Source organism: Uranotaenia lowii, chromosome 3, assembly GCF_029784155.1.
Source record: "Uranotaenia lowii strain MFRU-FL chromosome 3, ASM2978415v1, whole genome shotgun sequence".
In the NCBI taxonomy this organism is placed as follows: Eukaryota; Metazoa; Arthropoda; class Insecta; order Diptera; family Culicidae; genus Uranotaenia; species Uranotaenia lowii.
Window position 1 is genome coordinate 111,972,286 of NC_073693.1, and position 27,005 is coordinate 111,999,290.

The following is a 27,005-nucleotide window of genomic DNA, read 5'->3' on the forward strand; positions in this document are numbered from 1 at the left end:
TCACATTATTGTTTTAATCAGGCTTCCGAAAAGTACTGGCGAACAACAGTATTCTTACGAATGTCGCACATGCACCTCGATGAAAGCTTCCCGAATATTCCTTCCCCGACAGTTTTAAAAGGAGCGGTCGTGCGATGTACAGCGATGGCTTGTTTTACCTCATGCGAGAGTTTGTTCGTGGGTATGAAATTTGTTTTAGCTTCGTGACAGTTTTGGGAAAATCTTCGTGACAGTTTTCAATGCGTTGAATTTCGCATGACAGTACTACTTACTCCGTCCGACTGTAGCCGAGATTCGCTCGGGCTGAGTTGATTTCGAACGAACGTATTTTCCTTTTGCTTGAAGCTACTGCGGGTGGTGATCACCCCAATCACCCTCCCCTCCCCTCCGCCTAACCCGCACCGGCACCACATATCGCGTTGAGCGCCGATTGTATGCTGCTGCTCGGTGCGAATAGATGGCTCGTTCGATCTATTCGAAACCGAGCAGCAGCGCAAACGATCAGGCATAGGTACGGTATGGGCACGACAGTCACCCGTGACAGCAGCGATGCCACACATACCGATTTTCCGGTATTTATACCGATTTTTGAGCAAAATTTTGACCAAGAATCGGTATATACCGATTACCGATTTTTGGCAAACATACCGATTTCATACCGATTTTTCAGATTTTAACTCAAAATTCATTCCACTTCAACATTTTCCACTTCATTCAAGCTATCCTCGTAAAGGTCCCGTTGAAAGAAGATAAAGTTCGGTAGCTGGCGTGGCGTAACTTTGATCTGTACAACTTTTAAAGTATTCTGCAAAAATTTCCACGGTCCACTCTCATAATTCGTTCAGTTGTTCGCGCTGTTTTGTTCTGTCAAATGATGCACTGTTATGGTACTCAACCTCAAAGCCAATGGACTTTGAGCCAATGGACTGGATCAGCTCAAGTCTGATATTACCTTCAGCGACTGCCAATAGAAGTTTCTTAAGGTCAATCACAATTGACACAAAGCTCTTGTCTCGTGAGATGCTAACTTTTCAAAGAAAAAACATACACCATTTGATCAAAATCTTTGTTCAACTCTTTGCCAGATGGGGTATGTCGAGATTTGAAGTGCAATCAGATACACGGTATCGGTATAATCTTCAATCCTTCTGCAGCTTGTTAGCCAAATAAATGATATTATAAGTACCTAACTGCAGAGATAGCAGAATTAAAGACCACCCCCCCCCCCAGGCAAAATGAATGCTTTCAGTTATAGGAAAACTATGTGTTTTTTAATCTTTTTCGGAAAAACACGAAGGTACCTTCTTTAAGAGAACATTTCTCATTTATTTTTGCATAAAATTCTTGGATTTTTATAAGACTAATGCGTGATTTTTCATAAAATAAAATTATTTTTTCATTGGCTTTAAAAAAAGTTAAAGCACTCTCTCAACTTTCTGCAATAATTTCTTTTTCTAAAGGTCGCTGAAACCTACGGTGAAAATGCAAATGAAAAATCTTATTTTATCAAAAACTCAAAAAAGTGACACATATTTGCTTTGTAACATGGTGGAATCGTTTGGCAATAGTTAAAAGATAAATTTTGAACTGGCCTAGGTGTTCAAAACCTCTTTAAAATGTTTATTTTCGGTTCTCCTGATTTTCACCGCGGAAATTTCCTCATGTTGGGGTAATCGAAATAAAAACGTTTTTAAGAAGTTTTATACTCGGAGACCGGTTCAAAATTCGGCTTTTAACTATTCCCCAACGACTAAATCATGTTACAAAGCCAATATGTGTCACTTTTTTGATAAAATAAGATTTTTATTTTTATTTTCACCTGAGGTGTACTGCGACTTTTACAGAGAAAATGCAATAATATATGCTAAAACACTTTTATTCAGCTAGTTTTGAACTAAAAATGAACATTCATAAGAGTTCTTAAACTTGCTATTTATTGCAAGCTTCTATTTAAAGAAAAATGCGTTAGGAAGTTGTAAATTTAAGCATTTTTGAATATCCACTTAAAATACCGATTTTCATACCGATTTTTAGGATTTCCATACCGATAAAAGATTTTTTTGGGTTTCAAAATACCGATAGAAATGTGGCATCACTGCGTGACAGTCCTGCCCAAACTGTCACGCCCTGTAGCCGACAGTTAGGATGAAATTATTTTCGAAACAGGATGCATGAAGGGATGAAAACCGAACAGTCGGTTGGGTTCGCTACAGCTTAAAGCACAACACTTTCGGCAACGCATGCTTTGAGCCGATTGTTCAGATACAGCCTGCGTTCCCGCACGTGTGTGATGTAGCCGAAGCATTACGATTCGTTACCGACGGTACAGCAGCGAACCGAGTGGTATTGAAAACCGAGACAGTTTGTTTGGCAAGAAAAAAGCTGTCATAGCAAAGCTGTACTTTTCGGAAGTCTGGTTTTAATAACCACTGTCCCACTTAACCCAGTGCACCTTAATACTTTAAACTTTATTTATTCCCACCTTCGAGATTTTAGGAAATTCCAAAAGGGTGAGGTCACAAAAGAAGAAATTGTTGATTTGTTCGTATTGGAACAGAGTGTTGGTGATATCAGGTCTAAAATTGGAACATCAAAGCCGAAAGTTTCCTATTTTTGGCCCCTCTACCAATTTTCCGGATATTTCATCGATTTTAATTTATTTTAGGAAAAATAGGTAGTTTGATTAATTTTCTTCACAGTCGAAGTAATTGCCCTTTAAACTTTGCCATGGACAAGTGATTTTTTTTCTTATTCACGCTAATTTCTCAAAACGCGCCCTACTAATTGAGCTGTCTTACCAGCTGTATTAATTGAGCTGAATTTACCACAGGGTGCGTAAGTACATTTTTAAAAAGCTTTAAAACTTTATGAGAAGGTATTTTTATGACAAAAAGCGGTATGGTAGGATTCAGGAAGAATAGGAGCTCATTGTGTGCATACGAGTTTCTCTGTCCTATGCTAACAAAACTAATTATTTACATTTTTCGCATTTTAGGACTAAAGAAGGCTCTAGGTCCAAAGAAGGAGCACTCACCCTAGGTTAGGCTTTAAGAAAAACCATTTTCGAGAGAAATCGACCGAAGGGAACCAAAGTTATTCATGAAAACTGGATTTTCTTGTTCCTCCCGAACAAAATGTCGTAGAATCCCATACAAACTTTAGGCTCGTTGAGCGACCCCTTCCCGTGATTCGATCTGGCCCAAATATGGCATGAGACCTTGTACTAGGCCTAGGATCAACTTAAGCTTGCAGTGCATAACATTCTACAAGCTTGAAATTTCTCATACAAATTTGGGGCAGTCTAAGGTACACTCTCGCGGACTTTTCCCTGCTCATAGTGAAAAATATGACCTACAAAGGCGCTAGGAAAATGTTCCCCTTTTTCCCTTTTGGACCACTGTGCATTGCCCATGTGAACTTGTTCAATTTAGTCAAGCCTGCGATCTTGGAATTCGAAATGTATTTAAACCAAGTTTAGAAATCAATCAAGCATTGATTCACAGAGTATAGTAGAATACTTTTAATTCATCATCCAAACATTTTATGGAGCATTTCGGGTTCAATGAATTTAGATGAATGTGAGTAGTCAATCAAGTAAAGCTAAACTAAGCTAAAAAGGAGAAAAAGTGGGTTCCAAAGTTCGTTCAAAAATCGGTGATTATTTTATTTTGTTTCTTTTACATTTTTGTTGACCTGTCAATTGACGATTGATTCAGTTTTCGCTAAATAATTTGTCCAAATCAGGACGACTAAGGACTTGATCGCATTTTCGCAGAGAATTTTGGTAGCTTTTTTCCGAAAAAAAATTATTAAAAACTCCTCCAAAATGTTTTTTAGCAATAAATATATTAAACTGTTAATTAAAAATGTTGAGACATCAATTTATCAAAAAGATTTGAAAATAATTGGAAAATTCCACTACTAAGTGAAAGACTCATCTGATTGAAACAGAGTCGAGCGGCCACCTGTAGGCACTGGAAGTGCCCGTTGTTGGTTGGACAGTCGGTTTCCACCGAGGGTACCTGGGTATTTCGCTATTTTGGTAGGTTCCTCATGTCAACATACAGGTTGGTATGTATAGCTAAATGCTATAGGCCAGGTTTACAGGCAGGTGCTGCTCTATTCATACAACTAGAAGTGATATGAACAGGACCAATTCGGGCTTTGGCTTGCGTGTTTTTCTTTTTGGGGTGGCGATGAGGTGAAAGCGCGTCGCACGCCAAATTAGACGTTGGGAAAATGGGGTTAGCTCCGGCGGCGGTGAAAAGAATGCAGGTCGCCACCATCCTTTGGGGTGTTTTGTTGATGTTAAGCTGCTTGTAGGAGGGTGAGAATATGGGTAGTTAAAGGATCAAAGTTCTTTACAGGTTCTCGTTCGACCTGATATATTCATAGAACAGCTTTGGTGTTACATAGCTTGGCTAGACTCGGTTGAGACTTTGGGTATAGTCACGAGGTCTCCGCGGACTTTGGTCAGTTTTGTTGTGACCGCGATTCGGAACGGTGCTAGTCTTTGGATGAAAACCGAAAAAACCATTTGGACTAGGATATTTACCTACTGAGCAAGTGATTAAGTGTGACCAGAGAGATTTATAAAAAGTGGTGACGAATTCATGGTCATTGAACTGATTACGGGACACCTACGCCGATTGGGATTGTTAAGCTCGTTCGGTGAAAACATTCAACATTCAACATTCCTTCGTGAAATGTCAAGGGTAGTCAAAGTTTAATGTCATCAATAGTGAATTGATATACGATCGTACAGTTAGCAGTTAAAGCTAATGTACTGATGCAATACAACTAGTTATATTGCATTTCAAGTGTCTCGACTACAGCAGTAAAAAACAAAACTTAAAATAATAACCTAGTCCTTTGTTCGGCTAGCTTCTAATAACAAAACAAAGAAAGACACATGTAAGTACGTTAAAGAACTTTTTTTTTTAAATTATCAAACAATGTTAAAAACAGTATTGGAAAAATAGCATAAAACGCATAAAACGACAAGCCTCGTTTGATAAAATTACGACTCATTTTTACAACTTATTTGATTACTAACTTTAAAAATTCAATGGACTGTGTTCAGATTCAACTTTGATTCTAATTAGCATTTAAAAATATGCGTTTTGAAAAACAAAAATTTGGAAAATTTCATGAGGAGATAAACTATCGTAATTAATGTGTGTTACTCTATTTATCGGCCTTATCGGTGAAAAGTGATGTCTTTTTAAGCATGAAAATCTTAAGATTATGAAATTTAATAGACGGATTGAAAGTTAGAAGAAATAAAAGATGGTGAAAATGAGCGGGTAAAATTTAATTAGAAGCATTATCATCAATTGCTGAACAAAATTTGGTATGTGATGATAATGCTTCTAATAAAATTCTACCCACTCATTTTCACCATAATTTATTTCTACTTAGTTTCTGTCCGTCTATAATATTTAACAATCTTAAGATGTTCTTACTTAAAAGGACATAACATTTTAACAATGGCGAATCCTTTAGGTAACTATTTTGAATTGTTTTTTGTTAACATTGTGATTAAAGAACTCTTTGGACAAGTTTTGATTGTTTTCTAAGGCAGCAACGTTGACTCATTTTTATATTGGTAAAGAATCACAAGTAGGGGAGAGTGGGGATACTTGATCCCCTTTTCTTATTTTCACCATATCTTTTTGGAAAAATTTAGCAACTCGCCGTCTTTGACATTTTCAGACAGCTTGTAACTTCAAGTTTCTATGCTCCAAAAATTAGAACGATACTTAAACCCGTTGATGAACTAGAAGCCTTTTCGTGGGAGTAAAAAAAATTGCGATTTTTCTGAAGTTAGGGGAGACTTGATCCCCTATTGAAGGAGACTTGATTTTTTATTCAGGAAGCCCTAATCCTTGAATAAAAATCAAACAAAACCTCAAGATAGAATGTTAATTGACTATTTTGGTCATGTTTGTTCTCATTTCACAATTTATAGCAGACATATGAAGAAAATTCTATAACTTTGTCTCAACGCTAATAACATTGCATACTTAAAGGCGCTTTTTTATAATTAAGAGAAAATTAATTATTTTTGCTCTTTTCTTCAGACAATTGTTTGATAAATATTAATTTTAGGATAAATATTACTAATTTCGTTATCAGCAATCATAACGATCAATTCAGAAGAATCATATGCCGTTTGGAAGGGGGATCAATTGTACCCAACTCTAGGGGATCAATCGTACCCATAATCAACATTTTAGAAAACTTTTTCTGAAAAAAGTTGAGAGTTTTCCATTGCTTTGAAAATATGGCATTATGAAGTTCATTTTACGCTCGAACGATTGATACATTGGAACAAATATTTTTTTCATAATTTTCCAATGTAAGGAACATTTTAAAGTGATGAAAAAAGATCTTCAAGTTACATTTTGTGAATTTTTTCAAACAAAGTTCAATTACTCAAACAATTATTTTGTTAAAAAAATTTAAACCACAAGCATTGTTATATTGCTCATTTTGGCACATTTTTCTAGAACATTTTATCTTTGTAAGACGTTCCAGTCTCGAGATATAGCTAAGGAATCAAGTATCCCCAGAGATCAAGTATCCTCATTCTCCCCTATAGTTGAGGGAATTAAGCTAGTAAGGGGAGAATGAAATATTTTAAATCACACGCGTTTCAAGATCCAATTTAACACTGCATGACTAGAAGGTCGCAAACTAAATTATGAGCCATTTTGCTCAGGGATTGCGTGAAAAACAGTTATTTCAATAACTTTGTCTTAATACTGACCTGTTTATTTTTAAAGGTTGAATCATGACAAACATTTTACCCAAGACTGCCTCATCATTAGAAATATATCACAAAAGCTATTTCGGCACACACTGCTTGATTTGACTCCAATTTTCCACTTGTTAAAACATTTTTAAATGCTTGAAATAAATTTAAAAATTTTTAAATTTCTACCCCTTCCATAACTTTTTTGGTTGCTTTGACTGCCAAAAAAGAAATAATACAAATTTCAGACACGATTTATTCAGTCCTGAATTGCATATCCACAGATTTTGTTGATTTATATAACCTTGTCAAAAACATTTCATGAAATTATTGAAAGCCCTAGCAAGCAGTCTGCTTTTTTTTTGAATACTTTTCAATAGATTCAGATTTGCAATTTTGAAATGATAAGGTTTAACATTATTCACGGAAATAAGGATGTCCCACATAGAATTGCATCACTTTGCAGTTTAAAAAAAAAATTTCCAGTATTTCGAAGGTTTTAAATGAAAAGAGTGTCTCAAAGCGCAGTTCTGACGCAGATCAATACAAAAAGACTAGGAGTCTGAATGGTTATTTTATTAGTAGATAATTAAGGGGAATCTCTTTAATTTACTCAGGAAATTACGAAGCAACTCCATACGAAGTTTTCGCCAAAACTATTTCGAATGTTTTTTTTTGCATTTTTGATGATGTTTTTATATATTAGATGGTAGATTTGTTGTTTTAGTAATATTTTATTTATTAATTTATTATCTTTATAAAAGAAATAATTAATAAAATTATACAAAAACATGATTTTAACAGCATCTTATACGTTTGACTTAAAAAGTGATTTCAGCAAACTTCTTGATAAAGAACACAATTCGCTTTTAACCAGTTTTCGGTTTTTGTCCTGACTTTTGGTGTAATCGCAAAATTCAAAATAGCATAGCATAGCATAGCATTGGGTGACTACACACATCTTGAATTGGCTGATACACAAGCTACAACTAATAGTCAAGCCCAACACAAGATGCCAAAATGAGTACCTGGATTCAATACTCATTTCAAGTGTTGCTATTGAGGATTAGTATGGTAACGTAATGACCGTGTCAAGTCAATGTAATCATGTAGGGATGATCTGAAACAGCTAAATAAACTTTTCAAGTGCAGAGAACTCATACGACCCTACATTTAAAGATGCTGTTTCAGATTGGTAAGGGAAAGATTATTTATGTTTACAGGAAATCCTACTTGGCAGATAGGATTGATGAATAGAAGATTTTTCAAAATAACACAATTACACAAATAATATGGACAGAGCTCACCATATTTTTTGTACCAGCTGAGTTCATGGATAGCTTGAAATGATGGAATCGATGCTGCTCCTTTGTATGCTGTTTCTTTGTATTTCCACTTCCAGTCCTTTCAAATTCCTTCATTTTTTTTGTATTACAATTTCGTATCATCTGGAACCTATTAAATTGACTTAACATTGACGCGTGTTCGTGCCCTCCGTTTTTCATGAAAGTTTCATTGAGGAATGGATCGAAAAAAAAATGAAAAATACATAAGAACTTATAATCAGGTTTATGTGTTATGTTCTGATAAAAAAATAATCCTTAAACATTGAAAGAGACAAATATGTTACATAATTTTTTTTAAATACTTGATAATAAATAACCTGCAAAACTTACCTTAATATTTTTTTAAATTCTAACATGCCAAACTTTAAAAAATTAGCAGAGTGTCATAGTGCCCATATTGATCAATTTTAATGTTTTAAAGCTATTATTGTTGTTATTGAGTATTATTTTCAAAGGTCAATATTTCATAGGTTTGTCATAATTATGCTGTTACTAGTGAAAATTTTATTTAAAAAAAACTTTCAAATCTCCTGACTTTTGGCACCTAATATTTATTCTTCTGGAATATTTTTCGTGTTAATTTTTTAAAATCAAATTTTTTAATTAAAAAATCATTCTAATAAATATATAATCAATTTTAAATATTTAAAAAATCACATTTTTTAGAACTCTCAGCAGCGTCTCCTCCAGTCGCACATAAATTTCCCTACAATCACAGCAATCTGAAACGTAAACACAATCACAATCACAAAACGATTGACACCTTCTGATGGAATAGAAATTTTTCAACTTAAATAATCTACACAAACATTTTTACATGCGACTCAACCTGCGTTAACCTTCTTGACAAGCTTCTTCATAAAGGAGTGAAATTAAAAAATTTCATAGAAGTGTAATCGCAAAATTCAAAATGCTTAAAAATTTGAAGAAAAGAATCCTTCAAAATGAAAATAAAACTTCTAAATTATTTATTTTGTACTCACCTTCAGAATGGGGGTAGGCTTAATAGCGGCACGTTATCCAAACATACGGGAAAATCGAGCTTACTCACAATCGAAACTATTTTAAGTAATGCTCTAAGTGAAGCTCTCAAATTGTGTACCTTTGTTCAACGTATTACAAAAATGTACAAAGTTCAATGAACCAGTATAGTAAGAACCTTATTATGTTCGGTTGCGCTTTTTTTTGTCCGCCTAAGGCAAATTAAAAAAAACCCACAATAGAATTTAAGAAACCGTTTAGTTTCTTCCAAAAACTGTTCAGTTTATCCCTGCAAATTGTGCAACTTGTTGTGCGATGTTGAAGTGGAAATTATAGGCTGCGCAATTTTGATGCTGTTGTGAAGTAATAACATTTTCACCCAAGTGGTTACGAGTGATAATACTCCACTACTTTTTATCTGGGCCGTGTGATATTTGCAGGAGAAAAACGGTAGCAAACTCTTCGAAACAACTGGTAAGCCCGATCTAAGCCTCAACAAGTTCAAAATAAATCATTTTTAAATCCAAAAGCATAACATATCCCAACACAACGGAACTAAGACTTATTGAAAGATACTGTGCTATTTTGTAGCAGACACTCAGTTAGCATGGCAAAGAAGACAATTTCGAGAATAAAATGACGAAAAAGTGGGTTTCTGTAAAAAGAAGCCCCTTCAGATGTTGCGCAAAATCTTAAGAGTCGAGTCTAAAGTACGATTGTACAAATATGGCATTGAGCTGTAATAAAGAACCAAAAGTACTAAAAGATCACAAATGGTTTAAAGTTAATTGTCTGAACATTCGAAAAGTCAACTGAGTAAGTTTTTACAGCGTTTTCACTGGGATGTAAATTGACGTGGGACACCCTTTACTTAGATTCTCCTCATAGTAGCAATAAATGAAGCTTAATAATATTAAAAAAAAACTAATAGTTAAAGTCAAACTTTCAAAATGATTTCAATATCCTTGATGATTCCATATGCAAAAATTTCTTTTCCTTACAAATTACCATACAAAATCAAAACGCTTTTGCGTTAATTCAGGAATCAACCAAATCATGTCAAATTTTACAATAATATTTAATGACTCGAAAGTAAGGTTTTCAGATTTTTTTTTTCAGTACGTTCCAGGCCCGACAAATCTGGGCAATTTTATATAAATACTTGGCAAATCCGGACATTTGATTTCAAAATTGTCGACGGAAAATCCGAGCAATATCCAGACAATTTTATCATAACCCAGACATTACTAAGCAAAAATCAAGAAAAAACATTGAAAAAATAAACTCATCGAAAGATTTAAGATCGTAATCTAAGCTTCCAAAAAACCTTTCATGGTTATATTTATAAAACTTGCTCAAACAATTTCAATTTGGAAATATAAATAAAAGAAATAACAACACAATTTGTTTTTTTTTTTTGTTTGATTTGCTAAATTAAAATCCGGGCTTTATTCATGGCTTCCGGGCAAACCCGGATTAAACCGAGCAATCTGGCGTCCTTACCCAAAGGGCATCGAGAAAAACATATGGAAACAAAATTTTGTTGGTATCATTCTTGAATCACTTAAAAAAAAAACTCTTTACATAAATGCTTCGTGAAACTGTGTAGAAATTTTTGCCTAACCTGAAAATAAAGTTAAATCTACGTAGACTTCAGGAAGCGAATAGAGTTTGCTTTGGCAAAAAAAAACCATTGGAAATCATGTATCTACAATAGGTTCATGTGAAAAAACGTAAATCAAATTTGAATATTCATGCCACTTTAAATAAGAATCGTTAAAAAACTGGAAACAGGTGCAGCTATTAAGCTGTGTTTGAAAAGCAAAATGATACCACACTTTATTTTACCATATATTTAAAATATTAAAAACCATGGCAGTAGAAACGAGGGTTGCGGGGTTGGATGCCCTTGAAGGCTCATAAATATCATACAAAAAATAATGAAATTTATAATTGAAAATAAACAATAGATTTTAATTACCAATTTATTTTAAAACCTGAATTATATTGAAATTATAAATTCAAAAAATAAATGGAAAATCAGTATCCAAAGAACACTGTTTGCTGTTACCCCTTCAAACCATTCGTTTTACACTTAAAATTCTAATGCAAAAAACATATTTACTCATAAAGCTAAGTTTAGCTTGATAGACTACTCAATAGAGTGTAACATTTTGCAATTTTTTTCCGAATTTCGTCCCTGTCGTCCCTGAAAGTCTAAAAAGTTTCCGCTTTGCTCAAAATGGACGATTGATTTTTGCAGATTTTTAAAATGAGATTAAGATACCCAAGTTTTGAATTGAAATTTTGGACAGCTTTTTTGTTATTTTAATTGCTTAAGCATTAATAAAATATGCCACAATTTTGCACGATTGAAAATGGATTGTATCCCAATTACCCGAAAACTATTGCCCAGAATGACTTTTCCCCAGAATGACAAATACCCGAAATCAAACCCCAGAATGAACCATTTCCCAGAAAATATTTCCCCAGAATGCACCATTCATTAGAAATTTTTTCCCAGGATGGAACATTTCCCAGAATTTTTTTCCCCAGAATAGAACATTTCCCAAAAAGACACAAATCCCAGATTATTTCCTCTTGTATTTTTTTTTTTTTTGCGCTGTTAAATCTAATAAATTCTTGTAAATTTCACATGATTCGAAATTAAATTTTTCAAAATGTTAATTCAAATGAAACCAATTGTTTGAAAGTTTCCAACTAAAATTATTTCAGAACCGATATTATGTTTTGTGGTTTGGACACTTGAATCAATTCAATGCCAACCATGGTCCTTTGAAAACCGTTTTGGTATCCGACTCCTCACGCTGCGCGTTCGAACTTTAAAGAAATATTGTCCTTCACGCTGTCGCGTGGCGGACGGGGCTAAAGGATCACCCCTAGCTTTCACGCAGACCTAGGAAGCCCCGGCAAACCTAGACCAATGTAATGGGGCCGCCGCTTCCGACGGCGGGTCGGCGGCCACCTCGGATTTGGGTGCTTCGGCGGCTTTGTGCCGCCTCAGCTCCTTCATCCTCGTTGATTGCGGCTTTGCCGCAAAAGAATTAGGTTATGAAACCCCATTTTTTTGTAAGAATTTTTAAAAAAAATTCTAGTAAGGATAAATTTTTTCAATTTTCTGGGAATAGGTTCTTCTGGCGAAAAAATTTCTGGTAAATGGTTCATTCTGGCGAAAAAAAATTTTGGGAAATGGTACATTCTGGCGAAAATTTTTCTGGAGAATGGTTCGTCTGGGGAAAAAAATTTCTGGGGAATGGTTCTTTCTGGCGATTGAAACTCTGGAGATTTTTCATTCTGGGCAATGGTTTTCGGGTAAATGGAGTACAACCTTGAAAATGTCCAAATTTTATTCAAAATGTGATTTAAACAAGTATAAAAGACAGCTCCACCCAATTTTTGATTATTTTTTGCAAAACCATGACATCTGGTTACTCCAAATTTCTGGTAACCCGATTCGTCTGGGGAAAAAAATTTCTGGGGAATGGTTCTTTCTGGCGATTGAAACTCTGGAGATTTTTCATTCTGGGCAATGGTTTTCGGGTAAATGGAGTACAACCTTGAAAATGTCCAAATTTTATTCAAAATGTGATTTAAACAAGTATAAAAGACAGCTCCACCCAATTTTTGATTATTTTTTGCAAAACCATGACATCTGGTTACTCTAAATTTCTGGTAACCCGATGTTTTTTTTTGCAAATGAGAGATAATCTAATGAAAATTATTTAATCAAAAAATTTCAAGGCTCTAAAACCGTCTTCGGCAAATTTAAATTAAAAGAATTTTCCATTAAGCTCCATACATTAGAATTTCATTTTAATTGCCTGAGAACAGAATATTCAAGAAAAACAAAAACAAGTGAAATTCTTTGGAAAAAATTTTGCGTTTTCCATATAAAATTTCAAATCAAAACTTAGGGACCTGAATCTCATTTTAAAAACCTGCAAACATTCTATCGCTCCTTTTGACAAAAAAAAGAAAACTTTTTAGACAACAGGGTTTTCGAAATTAAAAAAAAAGTAGCAAAATGACACATCCTACTACTCATATCCACCTTAAATCATTAAACTCGAAATACTGTGTAGAAATATTTATACACCACAAAAAAAAAAGACTTCAGACAACATATCTTATAAGTCATTGCTCAGCCAGCTTACGCATTTCAAATTCCATGATCGCTGGTCTGGCTTAGTACATCCAAAAAACTATTCACATGGGCACTTCGTGAAAATGACTATAGATTTTTGCCACCTCGAAAGCCATGTTAAATCTATGTTAAATTCAGGTAGCAAACAGAGCTCGCGTAGCCTTCATATGAATTCAACTTGAAGTGTACATTAAAAAGGGATTCGTTGGATCCACGCCATATTGAAAACTATGTTTTTACATACCTTATATGTAAATGGGCTATTCAGAGTTATATAGAATTTCTTATAAAAAGCACCAAATCGGTTTTTACTTGGTGGATCACTATATTCTCACGTTAATCGAATGGACAGCATACAATTATTTTACGTAATGATAAATAGGTTTTTTTACGCTACTAAGTGCTTCACGTAAATCAAGCAAAAATTCACTCAATGAGCGCCTACGTGAAAATCCAAGTGAGTTTAACGTTTTCTTTTCGGCTGAGTGTAGAACAAGTTGTACATCACCAACGGTTGCTACAGCTACACCGTGATTGATGAAGACCATCAGTTTTGTGCCAAGGCCAAAAGAATGGTGCTTTGGATTAGCAGTTCATTCTCAATGCACAAAACGCATGCTCTCTCTTTGAAACAAAACAATTACGACGCCGGCCACGTCCTAGTAGTCAATATTGTTTTCGCTATTGCAGAGAATAAAGTAATAGGTGTTCTTCAATGAATCCGTAATTTTTCCAAAAATATTCCATCTGCTAATGAAAATTAATAATAGAAAAGAATGACCTTTACGAGTCAAATAATAAAAAAAAAATATGTTTAGGGTATCCCATTATGTCTAAGCACGATTTAGATACAACCCTGCTCATTCCGAATGACGTTTCAACAGCTTATTTTTGCTGGGTGTTGTTGTCTGCAGTTTAACTTAGAATTTTGTGTAGTCCGTGAGCCGCGTGAACCCTACTTTTCATATTTTTTGTAAATATGAGAAGCAGTGGGAGAAGTACGTATCGGAGTGGTTCGAAATGCAATTTGGAAGTATGGAGAGGAAAGCAACTTCGTGGACAAACATATTTAGGCGAAAATCGGGTCCGGTGGACAAAACTTTGGACCGGAAAGTCATGCGTGCTTACGCCAGCAGAAAGACTGCCTCAGTTCGGGATGTGGCCTAAAATGTTGGATCCTCTTTCCGCACTGTCCATCGTTCCAAGGTAAGATTGGGTCTAAAGGCACATATGAAGCAGAAGAAGCCAAAGCGGAGTCGAAAACAAGCTGCTACTGTCAAACCCAGAGCTCGCAAATTATATGATGAACTTCTGAGTGAAAAATCGGTGTGCTTTATCATCGATGACAAAGTTTGATTACCAAACGCTTCCAGGTGATCAGTATAACGCTGTTCGGGATATCCAAAGAGACACCAATTTTTACAGAAAAATTTGAAGAAAATGCAATGTTTTGTCAAGCCAAGTTCACTACTCAAAAGACACGATGGCTTGGTACCAATCCTCCAAAAGTTTAGATCATATCTAAGAAGATGAACCCCCCAAATTGTCTTCAAGCGAAACCGATTGAACTTTTTGGGCCCTTACCAAATCGTTTTTGAGGAAACATGAAGCCTGCAGATTCTATCGAAAACTTCACAAAAGACTGGAAAAAGTTTTCAAAATCGCTGCAAATCAGTCTGTGCAAAAGCTACTGAGCAGTCTTCGTTAAAAAAATCGATCACTGGCCTACGATTGACTGAAATCAATTTTTTTTTGTGATTCACTGAAAAAGAAGATTTAAGAGCATATGAACAAACAATTATGCTCAATATTGGTAACAATTTATCTTCTTGTCTTGTGTTCTAAAATTTGTCAGAAAAATAATTATCGATTTTATGTTTGGAAAAAAATATCCCAAAAATATTCAATTCGTTCTATTTCGCAATTAGATACTGTTTCGTAAAAACCTTTCCCAATTATATTGCCCATCACGTAGTGAGGCAAAATGCACACAATTAGAGGGCACACTCAACAAATGATAACGAAATTACGACCCACGCGCTGCTCATTTTGCTACCTAACCTCAATTGCCTCGACTAGGTAGTTAATCTACAGAACCGGCAAGAGAGAACGAGGGATTTTCGATTTCCCGATTCCGATTCGAACAACAACGAGAGAAACCACAAAGCCGTTAGTGTCCAAATGATGATTAATTCTCGTTTCCTCGCAGGCAGCGCCCCCAAGAATTTCATTGACTTCCGCTTCCTTTTCCCGACTCCAATGCATGAATGAAATCGGTGAAGGTGCCAAGGATTGGAAGGAAATTTAGTGGGGTGGTCGAGAATAAATCGCCGGTTCATGTTCCATGACAAATAGGTGGAACATTGGCTTTTGTATGGCAGTTGATTGCCAACAGCCGGGTGATGACCAATTGCAGGTTTCCACTTCCTGCCCTCCAAGTTCAAGAATTTTGCCGAACCAATTCCGGATTGGAATCGTTAACCTAGATAGATGAAACCGGCTGTCATTAGCCGATAAGATGATGACGGTTGTTTTTGTTGATTTGAGAAAGAGCTGTTTGGACAAAAGAAACGTAATTTAGTATACACACTTTAGGAAAACCGGGAAAAACAAACTAGTCAAAATGATATACTAGATTAAATTCCTAGATAAAAAAGAAATTAAAAACAAAGCAACACACAAACATTTTTTTTATCGTAGTCATTTAACCATCTTTATGGAATTCGCGACTTTACATCAACGTTGCAATTGGTGGACAGTTATTGAAAAACTTATCCGGTACAACAGTGTTCGATGTTTACTCTTGGGCGGACTCGCGGACATCCGCTCTAGACACAACTGACTTTCTAAATAAGCTATATGACATGCCCGGTAATGTTCTTGATAACCACTTATTATTATAAACTCTATTACTAGTATTTTTGTTTGTATTTATTTTTCACATCGTTTTGAAAAACACCTAAACACTGTGCAGACCGGTCCGGAGCTCCGGACCGGTCTACTATTCACGAACTACCGGGAGAATCACAACGCTACTCGACTCGCTCGCTCGCTAGCCGACTCACTGACTGACTGCGTACACGCTTGTGACGAATAACGCAGTGTCGATTTAATCCATTCACACATCCCCCTCCTATCCCAAACAAAATAACATTAATAGAATTACTAATAGACTGTTATAAAATCGTTTCTTTTTATAAAGTTTTTATTAAAATGTGATAATAAAAACAGGGAGACGTTACAGAACAATTTGAAATACCGATTCAAGAACACTCCTCTTCTTGGCTTCCGCCATGATTCCTATCAATAAATATATGTGAAAAAGGTATGAAGAGCTTACGCTTTTGTGCGTTGTCGATGCTTACCTATGTATCTTCAGAATAGGGGTAGGCTTTATAGCGGCATGTTATCTAAATATACGAGAAAATTGTGCCTTAAGCGTCAATTGTTCCACAAATGCAAACAATGTCAAAACTGAAATAACAATTTCTATAATACTGCCTATGGCTGAATCTTTTCTGAATTTCAATTAATTGCCTCCCTGAATTAACATGAAACCACGTTGTATAAATCAACAAGAAACTCAAAATAACTGTTTAATCTGAAATACCACACATTATCCTCTGTTTATTAAGGTCAATTTTGTTTTCCATAAATGTTGCATTCTGATCCAATTTATCTTCCTCCAGTGCTCACGCAGAAAAGCTAGTTTCTTACAGTAATGCATGAAGTATTGGTAATAGAACTTTTTCTCTGTGCTTTTGACAAAATTCGAACTAATGTACTGGAAACAATATTTGGTCAGTTATCCTGAATGAAACTGCAGTTGTCAAGGAAATACACGTTTTTTCTTTCTATTCGGACAGGATTTTTTTTGCCGTTCTCTAGGCTCGCCTAACTCTTTTCGATTATTTTTTTCATGTTGCTCTCTCGACCCACCTGATTATTTATTTGATCAGACACCAAAGTTGTCCAAGACACTCTCCAGTTTATTCTTTAAATGAGAAAGCTGTCTTTACGAATTTTGTTTATCAATGCAGTCCTGTCAACTCAATTTAAATAAAAAAAAAACATTTGCGCTGTTATCTTATAAATGTGTACATTTGTGATTGTTTAGTTCAAACTTCTTGAAGCCTTCCTCTCGACACGCCTTTTCCTAATTTCAAACTTTCTTCTTGACTTACATCATAGTTGAATCTTTTATTAAACTTTTTTCTTAACTTGCTTGATTTTCAAATTTATATGATATTGTGGTTGTCCTTATATGTTAGCTTCCAGACTCGACTCATAATTAAATCTTATCTCAAGCTGTTCTCTCAACTCGCTTGATATTCAATTTGATAAGATATTCCAGTTCGTCCAACTTTTTCTTACAAATTCCAAGCTGTCTTCTCGACTCGCTTTAAATTTCTGATCATCAATTTGGTAAGATATGTCCTCTCGACTCGCTCAATTTCCAATTATTTCTTTTTCAAGCTGCTTGATTCCCCACAAGATAAAACATTTTGACTCTCCTTCATTTCGCCTTCTGATTTCAAGCTATCCTCTCAACCCGTTTGAAATTATCGATACTTTCAGACTGTTCTCTCAACTCGCATTTCAATTAGAAGCTGTCCTGTCAATTTGCATGAAGTTTCTATCGATACGTTCAGGCTGTCTTTTAAACTCGCCTTTCGTTTTCAAGTTGTCCTCTCAACTAACTTGAAAATTCTAACGATACTTTCAAGCTGTCCTCTCAACTGGCCTTTCAATTTCAAGCTGTCCTCTCAACTCGCTTGAAATTTTTATCGATTCTTTCAGGCTGTCCTCTCAACTCGCCTTTCGATTTCAAGCTGTCCTCTCAACTCGCTTCAAATTTCTATCGATAAGTTCAAGCTGTCCTCTCAACTCGCCTTTCGATTTCAAGCTGTCCTCTCAACTCGCTTGAAATTTTTATCGATACTTTCAGGCTGTCCTCTCAACTCGCCTCTCGATTTCAAGCTGTCCTCTCAACTCGCTTGAAATTTTTATCGATTCTTTCAGGCTGTCCTCTCAACTCGCCTTTCGATTTCAAGCTGTCCTCTCAACTCGCTTGAAATTTCTATCGATACGTTCAGGCTGTCCTCTCAACTCGCCTTTCAATTTCAAGCTGTCCTCTCAACTCTCTTGAAATTGTGAACATGATTAAGCTGTCCTCTCGACTCGCTTAATCTGTCATTTTCATTCTTATTTCAGCTTAATTAATTTTTCTTATCGATTTTTGTTTCGGTGTTATTTCATTACCCGTTTATTTTCACTCATAGTAATTTATCAAATACGGCACTATATTTTCCTTTTTCCTCCACTTCAACTTGTCACAAGATACATTTGACATCATTTACTCATTGATCAGTTTTTTTCTAAAGCGGGTCATTAATGAACTGTTTGATTTTTAATCTGGTTCGATGAAAATTAATTAAACGTGAATCGTTCATCGCGTTTGTTTACCTTTTTCGGTTCGACTTTTTTTTTTAATAATTTCTCGTTTTATAAGGTTAACTAGAAATTACCGGTCACGGTCGCCAAATGTGCAGACCGGTCCGGAGCTCCGAAGCCCGGAAGTAGAACCAGAGAGTCTACTATTCACGAACTACCGGGAGAATCACAACGCTACTCGACTCGCTCGCTCGCTAGCCGACTCACTGACTGACTGCGTACACGCTTGTGACGAATAACGCAGTGTCGATTTAATCCATTCACACAAACACCATTGCTTATCAATGTTTTCTTATCTGTTTCAGCATCGAAAAACATTGGATTCTGCTATTCAATGTTATAAAGTGATCTACCAAGGGCAAAACTATCTCACTTCTGCCCCGATAGCAAAAGTGCAATCCAAAATAGTGAGCAACGAAAATTGATTTAAAATCTTCTGGGTATCTCGGTGAACATACTTTAAAGAAAAGACATAAAAAAGTTATTGATATCGGAAAAAACTTTTTCACGAAAAAAGGGGGCGTGTGCTGCAGCAAGAAAAGTTTCCCCAAGGATCAGGGAAAAGTTATAAGCAATTGAATAAAGGAAAAGAGCTCAGCCAAGAGAGTATCATCATGGGATGTGCCAGCAGTTCGCCGCTTATCAATGGCGGTGGCCCCGGAGGAATCGTCGAGACGGTCAAGGAGACGGCCAACAAAACGGCCACGGAAGTTTTGCATGCTGGAGAAACGGCGATACACGGTAAGTGCCCAAGTAGCTGCAGGATGCTTATTTCAAGGCAGCAAAAAGTGGTTCTATTTTTATTCTGAATCCTTAGTTGGAATTGAAATACTTAGGATGAGCTGAGCATCCAATTGAACTTTGAATCAGATCAGATCTATGAACTCTATAAAGTGCAGTAGAAGCCCGGTTATCATGATATTTACAACGATTATATTAACTTTCACGATAATATCGCCAAAAAGTTTACGATTTATATGACCTAAATTTGAAACGAAATACTAAATGGCCGTTCTACAGTGGTCCAAAGCTCAAAAAAGCTGGAAGTCAGTTGATTTTTTAAGCGGTAAAAATTATCTGTTCGATTAGGTATGTTGTTACATAACGGCATTTTCAGGCTAAAACCATGGAAACGATGCTCATTAATTTGTCCATTTGAGAGATTTAAATAAAATGGCTAAGAAAAGTTTTTGTATTGTTTGGAAATTTTACAAGGATTTTTTTTGTATGAAGCCGAAATTCTCATATGGGCTCTATTAGCCAAAATTTTAACATTTTTTCGAACATCAACTGAGGATTGAAAAAAAAAGTTTTCAGCACCAGAGCTGAAATAAATGCGATTTATGCCAATTTAATTTTATTGCCGTTAGTTTTAAATAGAATTAACGTTCATGAAACCTTCCTTAAAACATGGCATTTTCCAGCAAGCAATTTCAAAATCTTAATACTAAAAGTTACTTAGCTATATTTTTTCCGGTATAATAAAAAGTTTTATCTACATTTCTAGGAACAAATGGAATTGTTTCTCTTCAAAAGTGCTAATTTAATTAATTATTCCTTATCTCTGCTAACAAATGAAAAAAAAAAACAATTTTATAGATCAACCGTTTGACAACAATATCAAATGAAACGAATGTTTTCGGTGGCTAAGGCCAAGAAAAATCAAAAGTGCCTAAATTATTCTCTTCAATTAACTCTTTAAAACCACATTGTACAGGGTGTTCAATAAGTTCGCATACAAATAAAATAATTCCTCAAATGGAAAGGTAATTCAATAATGGTCAATCACACCTTTTGTTTAGGAATTTTTTTTTACCTTAAACCAATTATATGAGCTCCTCTATTGTTGAAATTTCGTTCCCCATAAGAATGATGACGATTTTTATAGAGAGTCAAAATAAGTTTCCTGTATTTGATTATTTTCGGCAACATGTAAGATATAACTAACCAATCCAAGAGAGCTATATTTGAAGGGCAAGCCACTTTTCATTTTGAACCAATATTTTCAAAAACCTGTATTATTCTGTGTAAAATGACCTATAAAATAAACACTACATGCAACATTAGCCAAAAAATCCATTAATGATCAATGTAAGCTTAGTACAAAGTTACTCAAGCACATTTTAAATGGTTTTCATCTATTTATGATGTGCAATTATTCTATGCTTCATCACGTTGATAAGCTTTTTGATGAAAATCAGCTAGCACGTAGCTACTTTTTCGACATTTCACACATAATATAAAAAAATAGATATTATATGAGCCAAGTTTAGGAATTCTGTACTTGTTTACTCTCGACATCATCAATGATCAGGAGAATTTGACCAAAGGAGGCAGATTAGGTGACCTGTAAACTATTTATTTTGGTCAATAAATTGGAATTTTTGCCTGTACCAGTACTTGTGGTGTGAAAAGGCTGATAAAAAACGAACACCTAATTAAAATTAATTCTTCGACACCAGGAATAGTTTGCATGATAAAAGCACAAAATTCTTCCAAAAAAAGTTAGATGTATATGCTAGGCTATACGACACTATTTGGTTAAAAAGGGTATTCGAACTAATTGAACACCCTGTATTTTGCTGAAAACTTCATGAAAACTTTGGTTTAAGGGAAACTTGATTGATTCAAAAAGAAAATTAAAAAATCCGTCCAAAGGTGGAATTGGATACTTGGTTCCCTTTCGATAAATTTTCTTATTAAAAAATCAACCCATTTAGTTTATAACACCCGTAGCATCATTTTTTGTATATTTTTGGAACGAAAAAACTGTTTCAAACTTGAAGAATCTGTCACCTGAAACTTTTGAATAAAAGTCGTTTTAACAACTTTGTGTCATTCGCGACTGCTTGAATTCATAGACATCGGCCCAATAGTGTTTTACCCAACTTTCAAAAGAGTGGGCCATTTCACTTATGTTTTTTAGATATTTTCGTAACAAATTAAAATGCTTTAAAAGTTTTAAGTAAATTAGTTTTAGAAGCTATTTATGACTATTCGATACAGTCCTCAATTCCATAACTTGAAGATAACTCAAAGGAAACAGTCGTTGTTATTTTTGGCATCACACGAGACGCTTCCGACCCACCTTCAGATGTTAGAGGTTTTCTCAAAAAAATAAAATTTTTGTAACTATATTCTATAAAGCTCAAATATATCGTTGTTGTTGAAAAATTTATAAGTTATATGAATCCTTTATGAGCATTCTTTAGAATCTCTTAAAAAAATTTCATTGGTTTTTGTATTATTTTTTTTAAATAGACCTTAAGATCCCAAACACTTGAGCTGATAGAACAGGACAAACAAAATCAGTTAGGGATTTTGGGACAAATGAATGGGATAAACGATTCAGGCTGAAATAATATTTATCAAACTTGCTTAATACTCAAGCAGTTGTTGAGTTTCGCTATACGAAAAACTGTGGTAGAATGAGTAAACTATAAAAAAGGTTTTATTTTTGACACTTTACCAGCATTATGGCATTCGTGTAAAGAGTAAACTGTGTGAAATGTAAATTGCTTAAATTAATGAAGAAAGCAAATGAGTGAGTTATAAAATTTTACCGAAACTGGAATTGATGGGAAAAAATATATTCAGCTTAATTCAAGTTTCATTAAAAAAAATAAAATAAATTAAAAATTTCGAGCGATTCATAAGGAGTCGAGTCTTTCCGCCGATCGTGGCCTAGAGGATAGCGTTCAAGTAACTAAGCCATAGGTCATGACATCGAATCCCGGTCACGGCATACAAAATACTCTTTTTGTAGGCTGGTGGTTTTACCATTTGTTAGATGCTAGCCATCATATTCTTGAAATAAGTACGCCTTAGAGTTAAGTTTGGATTAGATCTCTTTAAAGAAACATGAAGTTTCACTGGGAACCTATACGTGTGTGTTCGTTCTTAAAAGGACAGATTGATCACGTTCACAACTGCAAGCGGGTTGAGAGGTCAGCTTGAAATTGCAAGGTGATTTGGGAGGACAGCCTGAACATATCGATAGAAATTTCTAGCGAGTTGACAGGACAGTTTAAAATTGAAAAGGCAAGTTAAGAGGACAGTCTGAACATATCAAAAGGCATTTCAAGTGAGTTTAGAGGACAGCCTGAACATATCGATAAACATTTCTAGCAAGTTGAGAGGAAAGCCTGAACATATCGATAGGAATTTTATGCGAGTTGAAAGAACAGCTTGATGTCGCAAGGCGAGTTGAGGGGACAGCCTAAACAAATCAATAGAAATTTCAAGTGAGTTGAGAGGCCTAAAATTGAAAAGCTAGTTGAGAGGACAGTCTGAGTATGTCGGTAGAAATTTAAAGCGAGTGGAGAAACAGTCTGAAATTGAAAGGAAAATAAAGAGGACAGCTGTAAATCTTATCAAATTGATAATCAGATGGGTCGAAAGGACAGCTTGAGATAAGATAGCAATTCAAAGCTAATCGAGAAGACAGCTTGAAATTTAAAAAAGTGGGTCAAGCTTGAATATCTTATAAAATTGAAAATCCAGTGGAACAGCATGAGATGAGATTCAACTATGAAGCGAATTGAGAGGACAGCTTGAAATCAAAAAAATATTTTGGGAGGACTGCTTTAGTATCTGATCAAATAAATAACCCACCGGGTTGAGGAGACACCATGAGATAATAGAGAACAATACGATGAGTCTAGAGGACAACTTGAAGAAATTATTTTAAACTTCAAGTTAAAAAAAAGTGTTTGTCGAGTGGAAAGTAAGATTAATAGAATATAAAAATTTTATAAAAATAAATAATCGAACAAGTTGCGAGGACAGTTTGAGATGAGAGTAAACAGGAAGTCGAGGAACTGCTAGAATGAATTGTTTTGAATCCCGAGCTTGAAAATGAGAAAAAAAATACAAATCGAGAGGATATCCCAACATTTCACCGATTTGAAACAAGCGGGTTTTGAGAAATGTTTGAAATGAAAAATAAAGATCAAAGTGAGTTAAGAATACAACTTCAAATTGTTCAGGAAGTTAGATGAAAAAAAGCTGTGATAGTACGATAGTATCTTTGATAATTCCAGTAAAAATCAGGATAACTGATCAAATGTTGTTTTCTGTTTTAGATAAAAGTGAAACAACCCAGATTTAAAAAAAACCACAAACAAGAAGGACGGTACTCAATACACATCGTTAGCACTATGTGGGAGGATAAGTTTCGATCGAAACGCACTACCTATGGAAAAAAATGACCCAAATGTGCTGATTTGCCTTGTGTTTGGGGATGCTTTCTGTTACGAATAATATTATGAATGGTGTTTCAAACTATATAGCAATTTTAGGTTTCCTAATGATTTACACAACAACGTGTTCACCTGCAATTTATGAAGGATATTTAGTGTATTAGCAAATGATTTGCATTTCGTCGAAAAAGAGAAAAGAGTGAGTACCGTATCATTATTGAGGCAAAGTTATAGAATTCTAGTTTTTAATAGTTTGCAGTATTATCATAATTGTCGCAAATTGCGTATATTCTAATTGCAAGGCGACAAATGAGTTAAATTATATTCTAGTTGCAAGCTTAGTTTGTGATCGAACAGAGACTTTGTTCCATCGAAATATTAAGATGATTTCGTTTCTAATTAGTTCATTGGTAGGATTCATGAAGAAGCCATCAAAATAGACGAGTGCTCTAGAACAAAAACGAACCAATTAAAAATTGAATCGCTATTCCACATAATAGGTGTTTGTCATGGCCAGTGAGAATGTTCCTCAAAGGAAAACGAATGTTTTTTGTGCAACGAAAACTGCATGGTTCCATTATGTTTGGCTTTTGAAAATTTGTTAAAATTAATATATTAAATAAATATAATTTCATAAAACAACAAATTATATAAATGTTTTTTTTTTTATTAGGATGGGAGGGGGATGTGTGACTGGATTAAACCAAAATCGGATCATTCGTCCAAAGCGTGCACGCAGCCGCCCGTCAGTCGGCGAAAAATTAAGCAAGTGTGTGTGTGTGTGTGTGTGTGTGTGTGTGTGTGTGTGTGTGTGTGTGTGTGTGTGTGTGTGTGTGTGTGTGTGTGTGTGTGTGTGTGTGGGTGTGCTAAAATGGTTTAATTTTACATTTTCTTGAATATCCACCAAGATTATCACTAACACATTCAATTCTGTCAAACTTATACTCTGAAAAACTTTTTCAAATTATGAAAAATGTAGACTCTTTTGCATCTTTCTTTAAAAAAAGGAGATATGAGAGGATCTTTCAAAACGATACAAATTAAAATAAAATTGATAAACATGATTTGAACAAAGGTACAAGGGAGATGCCAACATTTCATCGTATTTGGTTTAATTTGTAAAAAACAATTTTATTTTACCAAATTTCCAACAGAATCTTAAAATTGAAAGTTTGATCATGCCAAACGATTTAATGATGTTTTCAAAATTTCTATTTGAAAAAAATATTGAAGAAAATATTGAGAATATCAACATTCAATAATCGAAACATTTAATGGTCCAGAAATTGTAATATGGCAACAAAAGTGATTTATTCCAAAGAAAAAAAATACATATTGTGGTTTCTTTTTGGAAAGAAAATTCAGAAAAAAAATCAGCTGGTCGATAATCTTTTTTCCAACGGTTTTCGGAAAATTGTTCATCGATTTTGCATAACTGAAATAAGAATTGTTGTAGTTGTAGCTGAATCCTGCCTGAGTATCATATTTGATTTGCGTTTTAAAAACTATAAATTTTATAAAAATCGGTAAAGAAAAAAAATAGATATTGCAATTTTTGTCAGGAGTATCAAATTGACACTCCAAGAACTTGAACGGATGAAAATATCTGGGACGGATTAAGGTTAAAGTGATGCTTTTCTTGAGATGTGGTAATACAAAATATTCTAGGAGTTAAAAGAAATTAGCCTATGGTATTTTTATTACAATATTTGAATGCTTGTGAGATATCGAACAAAGTATGTGGAAAAATTGCGAAAATCAAATTAGGTATTTTTTTTTTCGAAAATGTAGTTTTTGGAAAATCGCTGTTATTTATTTAGATTTGCTAATCCTATCAAATTTTTTAATCACAAACATCTTCCTGCATTCGATTAACATGGTTTGAAGGAGATTTGCAAAATAGTTTTGAAAGTAATTGGGAATTTCTAAAATTTTTCAACTTTGATGGGCCAAAAATTTAACAACACTCAAAATATTGACTTCAAACCTTTTCAGTTGTGTTTTTTTTACAAATCAGATATTGAATCTTTTTAGTCATTTGCTCATTCACATTCGAGAAAATAATACGATGGTTCCTACATGTATTTGTAGGTGAAAGTTGTAAAAACCTTAAAGGCTTTTCCTCTATTCAAATATTTTTTTATCCTTTGAACCTCGCCATTTTCACGAAGAATATTTCTGTGTGCCGAGATACGATCTTATGACCATTGGCTAAAACACTTGATTTCTGACTAACACGTCAAGGTCTTCTGTAATATAAGCATTCTAGCATTATATTCTAAGAACCATGAAAGAGAAATTCAGATTTATGAAATTTCGAAAAAGTCGTGTAGAACTTGTGCATGAATTTTAACAACAAATTTTTATTTTTATAAATCATAATGGCTCTATTAACTTTAAAAATTGTATTGGAACCAGATTTTCGGATACAGAGGGTTCGCCCTGTATTCATCTAAATTTTACAATATTCTAAAAGAAGCCGATCAAAATTTCGTATTATAGAGAAATTCCAAGGTCTGAAGGTCATTTTAATTTTAGTACATTAATCAAACTTTGAACTCTGGCAATTTTCAATGTTTGATTTCTACGCCGATGAATTCAGGTGAACTTTCCTTTTCTAGATTATAGATTTGGTTAGCAATTCGACCTTCAACTTTATATAGGCACCTTCAAACCATTTTAGACGAGAGCAAAAACCAAAAACGAACGCTTCATTAGCCCACCTTTCCAGGTCATAAACGAGTTAACAACCCAATCGGAAGGGCCACCCCGAGCAGACTTCGATGCCAAAAACGATAACAAGCTGATACCAAATTAAGGTTTCAATAGCAAAATGATAGCATCATTTGGTATAAATTCAACCATGATAGCAAAAATAGGCATCAAACAGATATCAAAAGTGTTAATTTTGAAAGCAAACTGCAACTAAAATGAGCTATCAATAGCAAGCGGATAGCATACTTTGGTGTAAAATATAATCTCATGCCAGAACGAGGTATTGTTAAGGCATCCTTTACTTTCATGAATTTCAAAGCTGAGGCCATAATGATAGTATAATTTGGCATTACATTCATTTGATAGCAAGACTAGGCATCATAAAG

At 34.6% G+C, this 27,005-nt stretch overlaps 1 protein-coding gene across 2 annotated transcripts in view; it reads left to right on the forward strand.

The window, feature by feature from the left end:
• Window positions 1-4,494: 4,494 nt before the first annotated feature.
• Window positions 4,495-27,005, forward strand: part of LOC129754711 (uncharacterized) — a 60,699-nt gene continuing 38,188 nt past the window's right edge. For both annotated transcript variants that reach the window (XM_055750922.1, XM_055750923.1), the window contains exons 1-2: window positions 4,495-4,914; window positions 19,009-19,444. In XM_055750922.1, the coding sequence (XP_055606897.1) occupies window positions 19,318-19,444 (127 nt within the window). In that variant the 5' untranslated portion in view covers window positions 4,495-4,914; window positions 19,009-19,317. The remainder of the gene's footprint in view (window positions 4,915-19,008; window positions 19,445-27,005) is intronic.